Source organism: Rutidosis leptorrhynchoides, chromosome 2, assembly GCF_046630445.1.
Source record: "Rutidosis leptorrhynchoides isolate AG116_Rl617_1_P2 chromosome 2, CSIRO_AGI_Rlap_v1, whole genome shotgun sequence".
In the NCBI taxonomy this organism is placed as follows: Eukaryota; Viridiplantae; Streptophyta; class Magnoliopsida; order Asterales; family Asteraceae; genus Rutidosis; species Rutidosis leptorrhynchoides.
In genome coordinates, this window is record NC_092334.1 from 385,542,863 (window position 1) to 385,562,066 (window position 19,204).

General features: G+C 33.0%; 1 protein-coding gene across 1 annotated transcript; it reads left to right on the forward strand.

Annotated features, from left to right (window-relative positions):
- Nucleotides 1-13,810: 13,810 nt before the first annotated feature.
- Nucleotides 13,811-17,867, forward strand: LOC139889045 (kinesin-like protein KIN-10C). The gene is made up of 11 exons (XM_071872019.1): nucleotides 13,811-14,016; nucleotides 14,110-14,284; nucleotides 14,786-15,170; nucleotides 15,651-15,856; nucleotides 15,943-16,219; nucleotides 16,521-16,726; nucleotides 16,804-16,850; nucleotides 16,957-16,978; nucleotides 17,069-17,131; nucleotides 17,460-17,498; nucleotides 17,823-17,867. The coding sequence occupies exons 1-11, from the start codon at nucleotides 13,811-13,813 to the stop codon at nucleotides 17,865-17,867; spliced, it is 1,671 nt and encodes a 556-aa protein (XP_071728120.1).
- The last annotated feature ends 1,337 nt before the right edge of the window (nucleotides 17,868-19,204 follow it).

A 19,204-nucleotide genomic window follows, 5' to 3' on the forward strand; every position in this document is an offset into this window, starting at 1 on the left:
CTGTAAAGATCATTAGTTTTAGTCTCATGATAACAATAGTCAACAAAAACAAAGGATTTTCCATTTTCCATAATATTAATATATACAATAATATGCTTATTTGTGCTTATAATGAGAACTTCGTGATTAATAATCTAACTATTAAGTGATAATTACGCTGATGAGAAGTGTTTTAGAGATACATGTTTAACAAAGTCTCTCAAACTTGTATGAGATGAAACAAATCTTTTAATGACTCCATTTATGCTCTCCGACCTTTGAGTTGAATTCATTCCTCTAAAAAAATAATTTCGAAGATAAGCGGGTGCCCATGACTTTCTTAATTCATACAAACCTTGCACATGCTTATTTTTCTGTAAATTATACTTGTCAACAGTTAAAAACCAATTGTCCTCAAACTCTTCGATCGAAGTCATCCTATAAAGTTTATAAAAATCACTACACCAATTTTGATATTCGGTACGAAGAAGTGCGGTAAACCAACAACTGAATTTGGAAGTGATATGACATATACAATAGCTATGTTTTGTAGTTGGCATTTCGATCGCAATTGCCTCGGACATGCACTTATCTTGATCTGTAATGATTGTTTTTGATGATTTTTTCATTGTAGTTACAAAAGTCTACATATAGAAAAAAGAGTTAGTAATAAAACATAGGGTATAAAATACATACATATATTAAAACTCATACCTTCATCAACCATCGAAATGTATCAGTTGTTTCGTTCCGAAGAAGTGCACTTCCGAATAACACAGTTTTGCCATAATTATTGATTCCAACAAAAAGTGCACAAGGCATGTCATAGGCATTAACTTTGTAAGTTGTATCAAATACAACTACATCACCGTACTTCCCATACCATTCATAACTTTGAGGATGACACCAAAACAAATTTTCTAATCTTCCTTTTTCATCTAATGTGTATACATACTGAAAGTTCATATTATTTAACTTTGAAGATTTCATGTAATCAACAAGGTCCATGTAATCTACTCACTTTGGCAAATAAGTTATGAACATCTTTTTTAAGAAAAGAAAGATCTCCGTGTTTTACCTGTTTTTGAAGCTCCATGACTCGAATTATTTGGCGAACATTAAGTTCAGCATCCTTGAACAATAAAATTTGATTTTCATCCTCTAAGGTGATAGTACAGTTGACGGGAAGAAAACGCATCGCTTCGAGTGACAATAACTCATGATTATGATCCTTTACGAACTTTGTAATATGCCATTCTTCAGAAAATATATCAAAGCTTCTTTTGAAAGTAATGTGTATATGAGCCTTGCACCCACATTTTATTGACTCCCGTGTTCTTTGATGTTTGGAAATATTGAACGATTTTGATCGTTTCTTGCCTGGACGATGACAATTAATATCACGTCATAGTATCCTATCATTTTTCTTCTCGGATCTATCTTTACGCACAACAAAACCATTTTGCTTGGCATAGCTCTCATAGAAAACAAATGCTTGCTGAATTGTGGAAAAAGTTTGGCAAATGAACGGTTCAGTCGTATGTGTTTGTTCAATGCATAGTTTATCATCATCTTCATCAATAGGAGGAGGAAGGTTCAAATCCAACATAATAAACCTGAGTAAAAATCACAAAGTCGTTACAATAAACCATAGTTTGTCTACAAAACAAAAATCCAAATCATAACCGTTACCGACAAGCATTACTGCACTTGCAATTTTCTATTACCAGAAGTTTAAATTTTTATAATACATGAGTAGTTATTTACATTAATAAACACCCAAAATTTAATAGCAAAGAATCAGGAACCGTAGTCATAGATTATCAATAACAAAAATTCAGTAAATATGAAAATGAACCTGGAAATTTGAAGGAACTGGAAGAATATTATGACGAATTGATTGTTGTGAAAAAGATGAATTGGTTGTTGAAGTAATGGGGAATAGTGGATAGTTATTTACTCCGTAATTCATATAAAAGGAGGGAAATAAAAATGGATATTGACTTTGAGGAGAAAAATGGAACGTGGGGTTTTGAGCAGTTATTTGGTATAGACAGCACATCGGAAGTTAATAGAATTTGATCGGTAGTTATCTCTTAATGACAACCCTTAGGTTGTCCATAGAAATTTTCAAAAAAGAATTAGTCTAATAATATGTACTTGTTATAATTCAGTAGGCTTATAACTACCTTTAGTGATTTGATTCTTGATTAAGAATACTAATAATGAAGTGTAAGAACAAAGATGATAATGGAGAGAAAGAAAGAAACACTTTGTAAGTGTGAGAAATGGTGCAAGTTTAATGCTTGCATTCATGGCTATTTATAGCAAAAATATCACAAGTTTAGGTAATACAATAATATTACTTTTGTGTATCAATAATTGACTATCCATTTATATATATATATATATATATATATATATATATATATATATATATATATATATATATATATATATATATATATATATATATTTATATTATAACACTCCCCCTTGGATAGCAATTTTGTTTGTTGAAGATCAACTGTAAGTTACTGCCTCGTTAAAAACCTTGCTAAAGAAAACCCAGTGGGAAAAACTTTAGCTAAGGGAAAAAGAGTGCAGCATGGAGTTGACTCCCCCTCAAGTAGACATCGCTTCGGTTGTTACATCTTTTGAACATGTCTCATGCCAATGTTATGAACGTGTGTTCTGAAAATAGCAGTTAGAAGTGCTTTCGTGAAAAGATCAGCAGAGTTTTTACTGGATTGAACATATCTCATTTCAATCTCGTTGTCCTTAATGAGATTTTGAGTGTATGAGAAGAATCTAGGAGGTATGTGTTTGGTTCGGTCACTTTTGATATACCCTTCTTTCATCTGTGCTATGCAAGCTGCATTATCTTCATAGATAATTGTTGGACTTTTATCGCATTCTAGTCCACAAGAATCAGTAATGATTTGTGTCATTGATCTCAACCAAAAACATTCCCGAGTAGCTTCATGTAATGCAATCACTTCGGCATGATTTGATGATGTAGCAACAAGTGTTTGTTTTTGAGAACGCCATGATATTGCAGTACCTCCATTTAGGAATACATATCCAGTTTGAGATTTAGCTTTATGTGGATCAGATAAATAACCTGCATCAGCATAACCAACCAAATCTTGTTTTGATTCGTTAGAATAAAATAATCCTAAATCAGTAGTTCCTCGAAGGTATCGAAATATGTGTTTGATCCCATTCCAGTGTCTTTTGGTAGGAGCAGAGCTGAACCTTGCCAACAAATTAACTGCAAAAGAAATGTCAGGTCTTGTACAATTTGTAAGATACATAAGAGCTCCAATTGCACTAAGATATGGTACTTCTGGTCCAAGAATATCTTCATGATCTTCACATGGACGAAATGGATCAGTTTCAACATTGAGTGATCTAACAACCATAGGAGTACTTAATGGTTTTGCCTTGTCCATATTGAAACGTTTCAAAATCTTTTCAGTATATGTTGTTTGATGTACAAGTAAACCATTAGGCATATGCTCAATTTGTAAACCAAGGCAATACTTGGTTTTTCCGAGATCTTTCATTTTAAATTCTTTCTTTAGAAGTTGAATGGCTTCATAGATCTCTTTATTTGTACCTATGATGTTAAGATCATCAACATAAACAGCTATGATCACATATCCGGATGTTGTTTTCTTAATGAAAACACAAGGGCAAGTAAGGTTATTTGTATACCCTTTGCTTATCAAGTAATCACTTAATCGGTTATACCACATACGTCCCGATTGTTTTAACCCATATAAAGATCTTTGTAATTTAATCGAATACATTTCTTTGGGTTTTGCATTTGATGCTTCTGGTACCTTAAATCCTTCAGGTATCTTCATATATATATCACTATCAAGTGATCCATATAGGTAAGCAGTCACAACATCCATGAGATGCATTTCTAAATTTTTAGAAACTGCCAGGCTGATTAAGTACCTAAAAGTAATTGCATCCATAACAGGGGAATAAGTTTCTTCATAATCAATTCCCGGTCTTTGAGAAAAACCTTGAGCTACAAGTCTAGCTTTATACCTTGTAACTTCATTTTTCTCATTTCTTTTTCGGACAAAAATCCATATGTATCCTACAGGTTTCACATCTTTAGGAGTGAGAATGATGGATCCGAAAACTTTTCTTTTATTGAGTGATTCTAATTCAGCTCGTATTGCTTCTTTCCATTTAGCCCAATCATGTCTATTTTGACATTCAACCATAGATGTTGGTTCTGGATCATCATCATTATTCATGATGTCATATGCAACATTAAATGAAAATTTCTCATCAAGATTTTTCATTTCATTTCGGTTCCATAATATTTTTGAATATACATAATTGATTGCAATTTCTGTATTGACATCATCAATCTCCTCTGCAGTAGGAGTACTGATTTGTGGTTCTTTTTGAACACTTTCTTTTACTTCATTATCAGCTGATTTTCTTTTTCGAGGATTTTTATCCTTTGAACCAATTGGTCTTCCACGTTTCTGACGTGGCAAAGATTCATGAGTGACGTTATTGCCAGCTTTTGGAATTTTAATTCGAGCTGGAGTATTTACTGCTGGTATATATGATTTTGTCACCATTTTTGTATCTGTAAATGCATCAGGCAATTGATTTGCAAGTTCTTGTATATGCATTATCTTTTGAACTTCTGTCTCACATTCTTTTGTGCGAGGATCAAGATACTTTAATTGAGGTTCACACCATGAAATATCATTTTCTTTATTTTTCATTTCTCCCCCTAATCTAGGGAACAATGTTTCATTAAAATGACAATCAGCAAAACGTGCTGTAAAAACGTCACCTGTCATAGGTTCAATATACCTTAATATTGAAGATATTTCATATCCAACATATATTCCCAACCTCCTTTGAGGACCCATTTTTGTACGTTGTGGTGTCGCAATTAGAACATACACTGCACAACCAAATGTTCTAAGATGGGAAATATTTGGCTCTTGACCAAAAGCAAGTTATAGGGGGAATATTTATGACTTGCAGTCTGATGCGAATCAATGCAGCAGCATGTAAAATTGCATGACCCCATATAGATACAGGGAGTTTTGTTCTCATTATCAATGGTCTAGTGATTAACTGTAAATGTTTAATCAATGACTCGGCTAAACCATTTTGTGTATGCACATGAGCAACAGAATGTTCAACAACAATTCCTATAGACATGCAATAGTCATTAAATGCTTGAGATGTAAATTCACCAGCATTATCAAGTCTCACCCTTTTAATGGTGTAATCAGGAAAATGAGCTCTCAATTTAATAATTTGGGCAAGAAATTTTGCAAATGCCACATTACTGCTTGATAACAGACAAACATGAGATCATCTGCTAGATGCGTCTATTAGAACCATGAAATATCTAAATGGTCCACATGGTGGATGAATTGGTCCACATATATCACCTTGAATTCTTTCAAGAAACATTGGTGATTCTTTCTCAACCTTAAGTGGTGAGGGTCTAGTTATCAATTTTCCAAGAGAGCAAGATGTACATGGAACCATTGTATCATGATGGATTTTTCTATCCTTTAGTGGATGTCCATGAGTACATTCAATAATCCTTTTCATCATTGTTGATCCTGGATGGCCTAATCTGTTATGCCATAAACTGAATACACCAGGATCAATATATTTTTCGTTAACTACCATATGTATTTCTGGTACATTTATATGTGTATAATGTAATCCAGAACTAAGTCTTGGCAGTTTTTCAACCACATGACTCTTGTCAGTGATACTTAAATATTTCTCATTTTCTGTTGTCACTGACTGATAATCATACCCGTTAAGGTATATGTCGGAGAAACTCAATAAATTTCTGCTTGACTTGGGAGAAAATAAGGCATCATTTATTAAAATTTTTGTACCATTTGGTAGTATAAAATTTGCCTTTCCTATCCCTTTTATCAAGTTAGCAGGTCCTGATATTGTATGTATAGTTCCTTCCGTTGGTTTTAGATCAATAAAATATTTCTCGGATTTAAGTATAGTGTGTGTAGTTCCACTGTCTGCTATACAGAGATCTCCACCACTTGATTGATGTTGTATTCCAGCAAAATTCATATTGAACTTCATATATAAGAAATAAATAGTGAGTACATTAATATTACACAATATTTTACACGCAAATAGATAGTACTGAAACATTTAGCAAACATAATGACAAAGACAGATGATATTAAATTGTTTATTTTTTGAAAGACACACAACTTAAACATTCAAGAAATCTTCATATAAATCAGATGGTTTCTCAGTGACTGTTGGATCGACGTTATCCACAAAGTTTACTTCCTTTTCTTTATCTTTCAGCGAATCCTGATACATCTTAACAAGATGTTTAGATGTTCGGCAAGTATTAGCCCAGTGGCCCATTCTACCACATCTGTAGCAAGATTCTTCAGAATTTTTAGAAGAATTTTCTTCAACATCTTGTTTAGTGGGCTTGTTTTGTGGTTGATATTTATATTTTCGTGGATTATTATTTCTTTGACCACCACGGCCACGACCACGACCACGTCCTCGCCCATTACCATTACCATAAGGATGGTTTCTACCATAGTTATGGCTTTTGGCATGATGATGGTGATGGTTATTATAACCACGACCTTGCCCGCGTCCTTGTCCCTGTTTATAATTATTTGCAGTATTTGCTTCAGGGATTGCAAGTGTACCAGTAGGACGGGATTGCTGATTTTTCATTAATAGCTCATCATTTTGCTCTGCAACTAAGAGATATGAATTAAGTTCAGGATATGTTTTGAACTTTAGCATTCTTAAATTTCTTTGCACTGTGATATTTGCAGCATTCATTGTGGAGAAAGTTTTCTCCATCATGTCTGCATCACTTATTTCATGTCCACAGAATTTAAGTTGTGAACATGTATTATACAGAGCTGAGCTATATTCATTTACTTTCTTAAAGTCTTGGAACCTTAATGTTCTCCATTGTTCCATAGCAGCTGAAAGTAAAATTTCTCTTTGATTATTGAATCTGCTTTTGAGACCTTCTCATAAAACATGGGGATCTTCTACAGTCACATAATTATTTTGTAAGCATTCATCAATATGTTGATGAATAAAGCAACATGCCGTTGCTTGTTCTTTTTCAGAACAAGTGTTATTTTCATTTATGGCTTCAAGAATGCCCATTGATTTAAGATGCATTTTTACTTTTATAACCCATGACATGTAGTTGTTTCCAGTTGATTCTAAAGGAGTAAATTTAAGCTTTTCCAGATTCGACATTTTCTATTAAAACAAACAACATGATAAATTATAGTCACTTTATATTCATAAGTATATAAACATTAAATATAAATTTAATATAACATAAATGATAAGTAGGTGACAGTGTCGACCATATGTAAGCAATCATTAATAAATGTTATATAACATAAATATAAATATTAGTAAACATAAATGATAATTAGGCGACAGTGTCGGCCATATAAATGTTAGATAATAGAAATATAAATGTTAGTAACATAAATGATATTTATGCGACAGTGTCGGCCATATAAATGTTAGATAATTGAAATATAAATGTTAGTAACATAAATGATAATTAGACGACAGTGTCGACCATATATTATTCAGGTGGTATAACTGACCATATATCATTTAGGTGGCAGAGCCAACCATAATTAGTATTAAGATTATCGTGCTGATAACGTGTTATAATTCAGTAGGCTTATAACTACCTTTAGTGATTTGATTCTTGATTAAGAATACTAATAATGAAGTGTAAGAACAAAGATGATAATGGAGAGAAATAAAGAAACACTTTGTAAGTGTGAGAAATGGTGCAAGTTTAATGCTTGCATTCATGGCTATTTATAGCAAAAATATCACAAGTTTAGGTAATACAATAATATTACTTTTGTGTATCAATAATTGATTATCCATTTATATATATATATATATATATATATATATATATATATATATATATATATATATATATATATATATATATATATATATATATATATATATATATATATTTATATATTATAACACTCCCCCTTGGATAGCAATTTTGTTTGTTGAAGATCAACTGTAAGTTACTGCCTTGTTAAAAACCTTGCTAAAGAAAACCCAGTGGGAAAAACTTTAGCTAAGGGAAAAAGAGTGCAGCATGGAGTTGACTCCCCCTCAAGTAGACATCGCTTCGGTTGTTACATCTTTTGAACATGTCTCATGCCAATGTTATGAACGTGTGTTCTGAAAATAGCAGTTGGAAGTGCTTTCGTGAAAATATCAGCAGAGTTTTTACTGGATTGAACATATCTCATTTCAATCTCGTTGTCCTTAATGAGATTTTGAGTGTATGAGAAGAATCTAGGAGGTATGTGTTTGGTTCGGTCACTTTTGATATACCCTTCTTTCATCTGTGCTATGCAAGCTGCATTATCTTCATAGATAATTGTTGGACTTTTATCGCATTCTAGTCCACAAGAATCAGTAATGATTTGTGTCATTGATCTCAACCAAAAACATTCCCGAGTAGCTTCATGTAATGCAATCACTTCGGCATGATTTGATGATGTAGCAACAAGTGTTTGTTTTTGAGAACGCCATGATATTGCAGTACCTCCATTTAGGAATACATATCCAGTTTGAGATTTAGCTTTATGTGGATCAGATAAATAACCTGCATCAGCATAACCAACCAAATCTTGTTTTGATTCGTTAGAATAAAATAATCCTAAATCAGTAGTTCCTCGAAGGTATCGAAATATGTGTTTGATCCCATTCCAGTGTCTTTTGGTAGGAGCAGAGCTGAACCTTGCCAACAAATTAACTGCAAAAGAAATGTCAGGTCTTGTACAATTTGTAAGATACATAAGAGCTCCAATTGCACTAAGATATGGTACTTCTGGTCCAAGAATATCTTCATGATCTTCACATAGACGAAATGGATCAGTTTCAACATTGAGTGATCTAACAACCATAGGAGTACTTAATGGTTTTGCCTTGTCCATATTGAAACGTTTCAAAATCTTTTCAGTATATGTTGTTTGATGTACAAGTAAACCATTAGGCATATGCTCAATTTGTAAACCAAGGCAATACTTGGTTTTTCCGAGATCTTTCATTTTAAATTCTTTCTTTAGAAGTTGAATGGCTTCATAGATCTCTTTATTTGTACCTATGATGTTAAGATCATCAACATAAACAGCTATGATCACATATCCGGATGTTGTTTTCTTAATGAAAACACAAGGGCAAGTAAGGTTATTTGTATACCCTTTGCTTATCAAGTAATCACTTAATCGGTTATACCACATACGTCCCGATTGTTTTAACCCATATAAAGATCTTTGTAATTTAATCGAATACATTTCTTTGGGTTTTGCATTTGATGCTTCTGGTACCTTAAATCCTTCAGGTATCTTCATATATATATCACTATCAAGTGATCCATATAGGTAAGCAGTCACAACATCCATGAGATGCATTTCTAAATTTTTAGAAACTGCCAGGCTGATTAAGTACCTAAAAGTAATTGCATCCATAACAGGGGAATAAGTTTCTTCATAATCAATTCCCGGTCTTTGAGAAAAACCTTGAGCTACAAGTCTAGCTTTATACCTTGTAACTTCATTTTTCTCATTTCTTTTTCGGACAAAAATCCATATGTATCCTACAGGTTTCACATCTTTAGGAGTGAGAATGATGGATCCGAAAACTTTTCTTTTATTGAGTGATTCTAATTCAGCTCGTATTGCTTCTTTCCATTTAGCCCAATCATGTCTATTTTGACATTCAACCATAGATGTTGGTTCTGGATCATCATCATTATTCATGATGTCATATGCAACATTAAATGAAAATTTCTCATCAAGATTTTTCATTTCATTTCGGTTCCATAATATTTTTGAATATACATAATTGATTGCAATTTCTGTATGACATCATCAATCTCCTCTGCAGTAGGAGTACTGATTTGTGGTTCTTTTTGAACACTTTCTTTTACTTCATTATCAGCTGATTTTCTTTTTCGAGGATTTTTATCCTTTGAACCAATTGGTCTTCCACGTTTCTGACGTGGCAAAGATTCATGAGTGACGTTATTGCCAGCTTTTGGAATTTTAATTCGAGCTGGAGTATTTACTGCTGGTATATATGATTTTGTCACCATTTTTGTATCTGTAAATGCATCAGGCAATTGATTTGCAAGTTCTTGTATATGCATTATCTTTTGAACTTCTGTCTCACATTCTTTTGTGCGAGGATCAAGATACTTTAATTGAGGTTCACACCATGAAACATCATTTTCTTTATTTTTCATTTCTCCCCCTAATCTAGGGAACAATGTTTCATTAAAATGACAATCAGCAAAACGTGCTGTAAAAACGTCACCTGTCATAGGTTCAATATACCTTAATATTGAAGATGTTTCATATCCAACATATATTCCCAACCTCCTTTGAGGACCCATTTTTGTACGTTGTGGTGTCGCAATTAGAACATACACTGCACAACCAAATGTTCTAAGATGGGAAATATTTGGCTCTTGACCAAAAGCAAGTTGTAGGGGGAATATTTATGACTTGCAGTCTGATGCGAATCAATGCAGCAGCATGTAAAATTGCATGACCCCATATAGATAGAGGGAGTTTTGTTCTCATTATCAATGGTCTAGTGATTAACTGTAAATGTTTAATCAATGACTCGGCTAAACCATTTTGTGTATGCACATGAGCAACAGAATGTTCAACAACAATTCCTATAGACATGCAATAGTCATTAAATGCTTGAGATGTAAATTCACCAGCATTATCAAGTCTCACCCTTTTAATGGTGTAATCAGGAAAATGAGCTCTCAATTTAATAATTTGGGCAAGAAATTTTGCAAATGCCACATTACTACTTGATAACAGACAAACATGAGATCATCTGCTAGATGCGTCTATTAGAACCATGAAATATCTAAATGGTCCACATGGTGGATGAATTGGTCCACATATATCACCTTGAATTCTTTCAAGAAACATTGGTGATTCTTTCTCAACCTTAAGTGGTGAGGGTCTAGTTATCAATTTTCCAAGAGAGCAAGATGTACATGGAACCATTGTATCATGATGGATTTTTCTATCCTTTAGTGGATGTCCATGAGTACATTCAATAATCCTTTTCATCATTGTTGATCCTGGATGGCCTAATCTGTTATGCCATAAACTGAATACACCAGGATCAATATATTTTTCGTTAACTACCATATGTATTTCTGGTACATTTATATGTGTATAATGTAATCCAGAACTAAGTCTTGGCAGTTTTTCAACCACATGACTCTTGTCAGTGATACTTAAATATTTCTCATTTTCTGTTGTCACTGACTGATAATCATACCCGTTAAGGTATATGTCAGAGAAACTCAATAAATTTCTGCTTGACTTGGGAGAAAATAAGGCATCATTTATTAAAATTTTTGTACCATTTGGTAGTATAAAATTTGCCTTTCCTATCCCTTTTATCAAGTTAGCAGGTCCTGATATTGTATGTATAGTTCCTTCCGTTGGTTTTAGATCAATAAAATATTTCTCGGATTTAAGTATAGTGTGTGTAGTTCCACTGTCTGCTATACAGAGATCTCCACCACTTGATTGATGTTGTATTCCAGCAAAATTCATATTGAACTTCATATATAAGAAATAAATAGTGAGTACATTAATATTACACAATATTTTACACGCAAATAGATAGTACTGAAACATTTAGCAAACATAATGACAAAGACAGACGATATTAAATCGTTTATTTTTTGAAAGACACACAACTTAAACATTCAAGAAATCTTCATATAAATCAGATGGTTTCTCAGTGACTGTTGGATCGACGTTATCCACAAAGTTTACTTCCTTTTCTTTATCTTTCAGCGAATCCTGATACATCTTAACAAGATGTTTAGATGTTCGGCAAGTATTAGCCCAGTGGCCCATTCTACCACATCTGTAGCAAGATTCTTCAGAATTTTTAGAAGAATTTTCTTCAACATCTTGTTTAGTGGGCTTGTTTTGTGGTTGATATTTATATTTTCGTGGATTATTATTTCTTTGACCACCACGGCCACGACCACGACCACGTCCTCGCCCATTACCATTACCATAAGGATGGTTTCTACCATAGTTATGGCTTTTGGCATGATGATGGTGATGGTTATTATAACCACGACCTTGCCCGCGTCCTTGTCCCTGTTTATAATTATTTGCAGTATTTGCTTCAGGGATTGCAAGTGTACCAGTAGGACGGGATTGCTGATTTTTCATTAATAGCTCATCATTTTGCTCTGCAACTAAGAGATATGAATTAAGTTCAGGATATGTTTTGAACTTTAGCATTCTCAAATTTCTTTGCACTGTGATATTTGCAGCATTCATTGTGGAGAAAGTTTTCTCCATCATGTCTGCATCACTTATTTCATGTCCACAGAATTTAAGTTGTGAACATGTATTATACAGAGCTGAGCTATATTCATTTACTTTCTTAAAGTCTTGGAACCTTAATGTTCTCCATTGTTCCATAGCAGCTGAAAGTAAAATTTCTCTTTGATTATTGAATCTGCTTTTGAGACCTTCTCATAAAACATGGGGATCTTCTACAGTCACATAATTATTTTGTAAGCATTCATCAATATGTTGATGAATAAAGCAACATGCCGTTGCTTGTTCTTTTTCAGAACAAGTGTTATTTTCATTTATGGCTTCAAGAATGCCCATTGATTTAAGATGCATTTTTACTTTTATAACCCATGACATGTAGTTGTTTCCAGTTGATTCTAAAGGAGTAAATTTAAGCTTTTCCAGATTCGACATTTTCTATTAAAACAAACAACATGATAAATTATAGTCACTTTATATTCATAAGTATATAAACATTAAATATAAATTTAATATAACATAAATGATAAGTAGGTGACAGTGTCGACCATATGTAAGCAATCATTAATAAATGTTATATAACATAAATATAAATATTAGTAAACATAAATGATAATTAGGCGACAGTGTCGGCCATATAAATGTTAGATAATAGAAATATAAATGTTAGTAACATAAATGATAATTAGGCGACAGTGTCGGCCATATAAATGTTAGATAATTGAAATATAAATGTTAGTAACATAAATGATAATTAGACGACAGTGTCGACCATATATTATTCAGGTGGTATAACCGACCATATATCATTTAGGTGGCAGAGCCAACCATAATTAGTATTAAGATTATCGTGCTGATAACGTGTTATAATTCAGTAGGCTTATAACTACCTTTAGTGATTTGATTCTTGATTAAGAATACTAATAATGAAGTGTAAGAACAAAGATGATAATGGAGAGAAAGAAAGAAACACTTTGTAAGTGTGAGAAATGGTGCAAGTTTAATGCTTGCATTCATGGCTATTTATAGCAAAAATATCACAAGTTTAGGTAATACAATAATATTACTTTTGTGTATCAATAATTGACTATCAATTTATATATATATATATATATATATATATATATATTTATATATTTATATTTATATATTATAATATTATAACAGTACTAATAGAGAAATATAGATAGATAGATAGATATAGATACAAATTCAATGGGTCCCACGCTACCCCACCCCAGATGATCTTTACATCAACGGTGAAGTTGTAATACCATCCCCACCCATTTCAAATTCAAACTCTTTTGCTGATTTCATAACTCTTCATAATCATAATTCCTAATTCCTAAATTCTGATAATAACTCTAATCAAATTGGCCCCGAACTAAAACTCAAAAATGGAAACCCCCCAAAGAAAGAATCAATCTTCATCATCTGAAACAGGTTCGATTTCAGTTCCAACAAAAGTTCGGGTAATCGTTAGGGTTCGTCCGTTCTTGAATCATGAAAAATCAATTTCTTCCAATTCTTGTGTATCATCATCATCATCATCACCGCTAGATAAACAAGAAGTTACTGTGCAACTCAAAGATCCATACTCCAGGTACATTAAAAGTAATATATTTAACCTAAATTTCGGTTATTGCTGATAAAAAAAAAAAATCTGTTTCTTGATTTTAATTTTTTGAAATTTCAGTCGTATGGAGTGTTTCAAGGTGGATTCTTTTTATGGACAAGAAGGTAATAATAATAATGTGAAGGAAATATTTGAGAAAGAAGTTATGCCTTTGATTCCATCAGTATTAAATGGATCAAATGCTACAGTGTTTGCTTATGGAGCTACTGCTAGTGGCAAAACTTTTACAATGCAGGTTTATTTCTTTCTTTTTCTGTTAATTTTAAATAACTCAACTGTTCTTGATCTGTTTTATTGATTAATTAACTATAGGAGGAACATTTATTAGATTGTTACAGTATTGTACTCCTTTCACAACCCCTATTTAGCTTTTTGTCTCTAATCATAATAATCAACCTTAAGGTTTTAAAGTCACTAGGTGGGACTAGTCTGACGTTGACCAACTTTGACTTTGATTATATTTGACCTACTTTGACAGAATAAATTCGACTTTGAACTACTGAATCCTACTTTGACCGACTAAAATGGACTTAGACGGCGTTGACCGAAGAGTCAGCCGAGTCGGAGAGTCGGGGACTAGTCGAACCACTTCAAAATCCTGGCTAGTCGGGCTAGTAGAAGGGGCATTTACGGCCATGATTAACGTGTTAGTTATTATAATTATAATTATAATATGTTTTAGTAAAAGAAACAGAAAGTGTTTGTGATGTTGATTAAGTGGTTACTGAAAATGCAGGGAAGCAATGAGATGCCAGGTCTAATTCCAATGGCGACATCAGCAATCGTGTCTATGTGTGAGAACATGAGCAAAACTGTTGACATTTCATACTATGAAATTTACATGGATAAATGTTATGATCTTCTTGAAGTCAACAACGAAAACAAAATCTATATATTGGATGATGGAGATGGAAATCCTCATCTGATTGGACTTACCAAAATTCAAATCCATTCAATGTTTGATTTTATGGAGATTTTCGTTCGTGCAACTCAGAGACGAAACGTTGCACGCACGTGTCTTAATGATGTCTCCAGTAGAAGCCATTGTGTACTGGTTATTTCCGTTTCAGATGGTCCCGAGTGTACCTTGATCGGGAAACTTAATCTCATCGATTTAGCAGGTTCTTACTATACTATTTTCACTGTTTGATGTAAAAATAAAAGTGTAAAACATTAACCAAACCTCTTTAACTATTTTATTATCACTAACATGCGTAAATTAGTTTAATATGAAAAGTTATCTAAGAGGTTAATGAGTAAATTCAGTCAAAACTTGACCTTTAATGCCCATCTAAACTTTTTTACTAATATTAATATCTAGTTAATTTAAAACAAATGACCCATTTTGACGCCCATTTTGCCATCTCTGTTGAACTATTTAATTAATATTCAAGAATAGGGTCATCCCAAACAGAACATTAAACTATGTAATTAAAATTCATATTAGTAATATATTTTCTATAGTTAAATCAAAACAAACATTTAAGAATTTGGATATAAAGCGATTAGGATCAACCCAGCCTGGCGTCATGACATGACCATTTTCAACCCGACTTGCCCATTTTGCCATCTCTGTTGAATTAAAATTCACATCCCATCAGGTAATGAAGATAATCGGAAAACTGGAAACGTAGGAGTTCAACTTCAAGAGAGTACAAAGATCAATCAATCACTGTTTGCACTCTCACAAGTTATTCATGCGCTCGAAAATAACAACACTCGAATTCCGTACAGAGACAGCAAATTGACGCGTATTTTACAGGATTCTCTAGGGGGCACAAGTCTTGCTCTCATGATAGCTTGTTTGGTATGATACACTATTAACTTTTTAAAATGTTCTGTTATGTTTTTTTTTTTACCAGAATTTGTGACAGTTTGTTATTATGTAACCAGAATCCAGGGGAGTATGAACAATCTGTTCATACAGTTAGTTTGGCAGCAAGGTCTCGACGTATCTCTTACGTTGTTAACTCGGCCCAAAAGCTTAATACGTCAAAGTCTCATGTTGATATGGAAGCAAAGCTTCGTTCATGGCTTGAGTCTAAAGGCAAGACAAAAAGTTCCAAGAGACAAAATGTGACACTTACTAAGACTCCTTGTTCGATAAAGTCAACAAACAAGTTTAACACAAGCCAAGTCTCTGGCAAACCGAACGCAATTCGCACATCAGGTATAAAGGTTCCAAACGGATCACGTTTGTCACGTTTTGCTAGATCGGGTTTTTTATTGAAAATATATATCTGAAATTTACATGTGTCAGATATGAAATTATATCTATCTATATACTAACCTAATCGTTTTGAATTGAATACAACTAATTGTGTATGTGCATTAAAAGTACACTTTCAGACCCATGGTTTGGCCCAATTAGCCCATTTTAGCTTAATTTCATTCGTTTTTATCTTCTTCTTCTTTTTTTTTTTTAAAGTATTTATAACTAGCATTAAGTAAAGGGTGTTTCTTTGTATCAGAACAACGTGCTCAGATAATTGAAACGTTGACAACACCGATGTCTAAAAAGATGAAAACGGGTACTAGGAAAGTTTTATCTCCCATGAGTTCTAATGTAAATATCGATCAAAGGACTCCCAAATGGAAACCTGTGGCAGATGATACGACTCAAATCGACACCGATACTCCACTGAATAAATTCAAGGCATTAAGTTGTAACTTGAAGGTATGCAATATATACATCAGATTTATTCCTTCGAATTTTCCAAAAAATTAGCCTAATTAAGATGAATTATTCCGCAGAGCACTCTAGCCCAAGAATACGTCAACTTTCTGAATGCAGCTGACAAGTACGTTGAAGCTATATTTTCTTATTCTATGCATGTTTCAGATTAGTTTCAGTATATGAATATGCTTATTTTATACTAAAGTATGTTTTTTTAATTTCCAAAACAGGGGGGAACTGATGCAGCTGAAGGTAATCTTTTAAAGTTATGTTAACCAGGATCCAAAGTACATTTGTTTCTTCTTTATTAATAACTTGAAATTATTACTGAGTTTCTTGTAGGGAATTGGAGAAAAATTGGCTGACTACATTCTTGAGCTTAGAGATTCGAGCCCGTTGGAATCGGTAAGTCTTTTCTAACTTTGTTATTGACTTATCTCCGTTATGTGCTATTTAATCAAATTTGTGTCTACTTGCTGCGTTGATTTTGGGTTGTATATGTAAAATTGGAATCATACTCTATTTAACTTTGTTTCCATGATCCTAATTCACATACTGCCAGGGAACAAAAAAAAAACGACAACAAATGTTATAAATAGGTTAATCCAATCGTTTTTACCATGCTACAGTCTACACTAGCAAATAATATCATTATTTATTGTTTTAATGGCTGCAATAAGAAACTGTTGTCACTAAGTTTTGTTTTTATGGCTAAAATTTTGTAATTTTGCAGCTCAATGATTTGGAGAAGATAGGCCTTTCATCAAAGCAGGTAATGTTTATAAAGTTCTCTCATGCCTCCCTTATGGAATTAGAAGTTTGATTTATTATTTTCTTAGTAAATAAATAAATAAATAAATGTGAACTCTGAAGTTTGAATGACTAAATCCACAATATTTGAATCCATGCACCAAAAGTTTTGTTGTTTATGGAAAATAGTTGATAACCAACTTGAACACTAGGCTTTTTGAAACATCATGTTGCTTTGCACCTTTCTTTGAAACAAACTAATGTATTTCTTGAGAATAAAGTTACATTCCTACCAAGTTGTAAAAAGTTGTTAGTTTTTACATAATGTTTTCTACAAAATGTGCAGGTTGATATCATGTTTGGAAGAACGGCTAAAGGGTTGTTTGATTGACTTGACCAAAGAAACTCGCAACAAGCGGAATCAAGTGACTATTTTTGTGGGATGCAATCACTCTGCAAGTGTTGTAATGTGGACCTTGTAACCGATTCTAACGACTTTATATTGTTATCTTTTATTTTACAGTACACAATTCTATTAGTAACGAGTTGCAACCATGTCTAGATAGCCTATTCAAGAGAGATTTTAAGTTCAAATCTCACTAGCATCGTATTTTGAGTGCCCGGAAAAGGGCAGGAAATGGTAACGAGGCAATTGGTAAAAAAAAAACGCATCCATTACTATTCATGTTGAAGCCGACTCATTATATTACTACAGTGATACTACTATAGAAAGTGAGTTAAAATACGTACATTTCTGCTCATTGACCATTGACCATACGATTTTAAAGAAAGTCATAATCATCTGGATAATAAACATTTTTTCTTTTTTGGACAGCGATTGGGATCACCTGAGGGGGACTAAACCACCCGTTGCGATCATCTCCTGTTTCGACTATGCCGATGCAGCGATAATAACCCCGCCTCCATCGCTGCGCCTGCCCGGGAAGAAATCTTGAAACCGATCCAAGGGCACGGCCAAGTAAAACCCCCCTCCCCTTTACCCCCAAACGATATGAGAAATGTGTAATGGGTGGATACTTCATGACATAGATGAAATTGTGTTTTTAATATGTAGTTAACGGACGTCGAACTCCTGACCTCCCCTAAAGTGTTAAAAGGAATTATGCTCAGATGTACGTGGTCTAATTGAATGGTCTCATGACCTTTTCCTACCATTCCAGAGCTTGAGCTTTACTTGTTATTCTAATTTTTTTTTTTTCTTTCCAAGTAAAACTTATAAACATCTTTTAATGAATTTTATCTTACAAGATTATCCGTGTATAATCATTCTTCAATTTTAAGATAATGTTGATGATCTTCACGAGAAAAAAAATATTTTTCATCCTTGTCGTACAAGTGTTTTAAGCGTATTTACGAGTCTTTAGAGTTAAAGTTAGCAAAACCCTATTTTTAAAGCTATTCTAGTGCAATCATGTTATGAATAATATTATAATATGGTGACACTTTAGGACTTGAACACAAGACTTCATGTTTGATGTGTTACGTCGATAACATGTTTATTACACTATTGTTATGACATATCAATTTTTAACGTTTCTTGGTAATTGCTCGTTGCAAATCTCTCATGTAACAACTATTATTCATTTCATCATTTTTTATTATTTTTAATAATATTTACCTGAGTAATACTCACCTAAAAAATGTTTTTGAAAGTTACAAAAATTCAATATATAAATAATTACTTGGAATATGATTGAATGACGTCTT

Bases quoted from the DNA above. Each gene is read 5' to 3' on its own strand.
- LOC139889045 (XM_071872019.1), top strand. From the start codon at position 13,811: ATGGAAACCCCCCAAAGAAAGAATCAATCTTCATCATCTGAAACAGGT. The intron at 14,017-14,109 runs GTACATTAAAAG...TTGAAATTTCAG, and splicing joins CTCAAAGATCCATACTCCAG to TCGTATGGAGTGTTTCAAGG. The intron at 17,499-17,822 runs GTAATGTTTATA...CAAAATGTGCAG, and splicing joins TAGGCCTTTCATCAAAGCAG to GTTGATATCATGTTTGGAAG.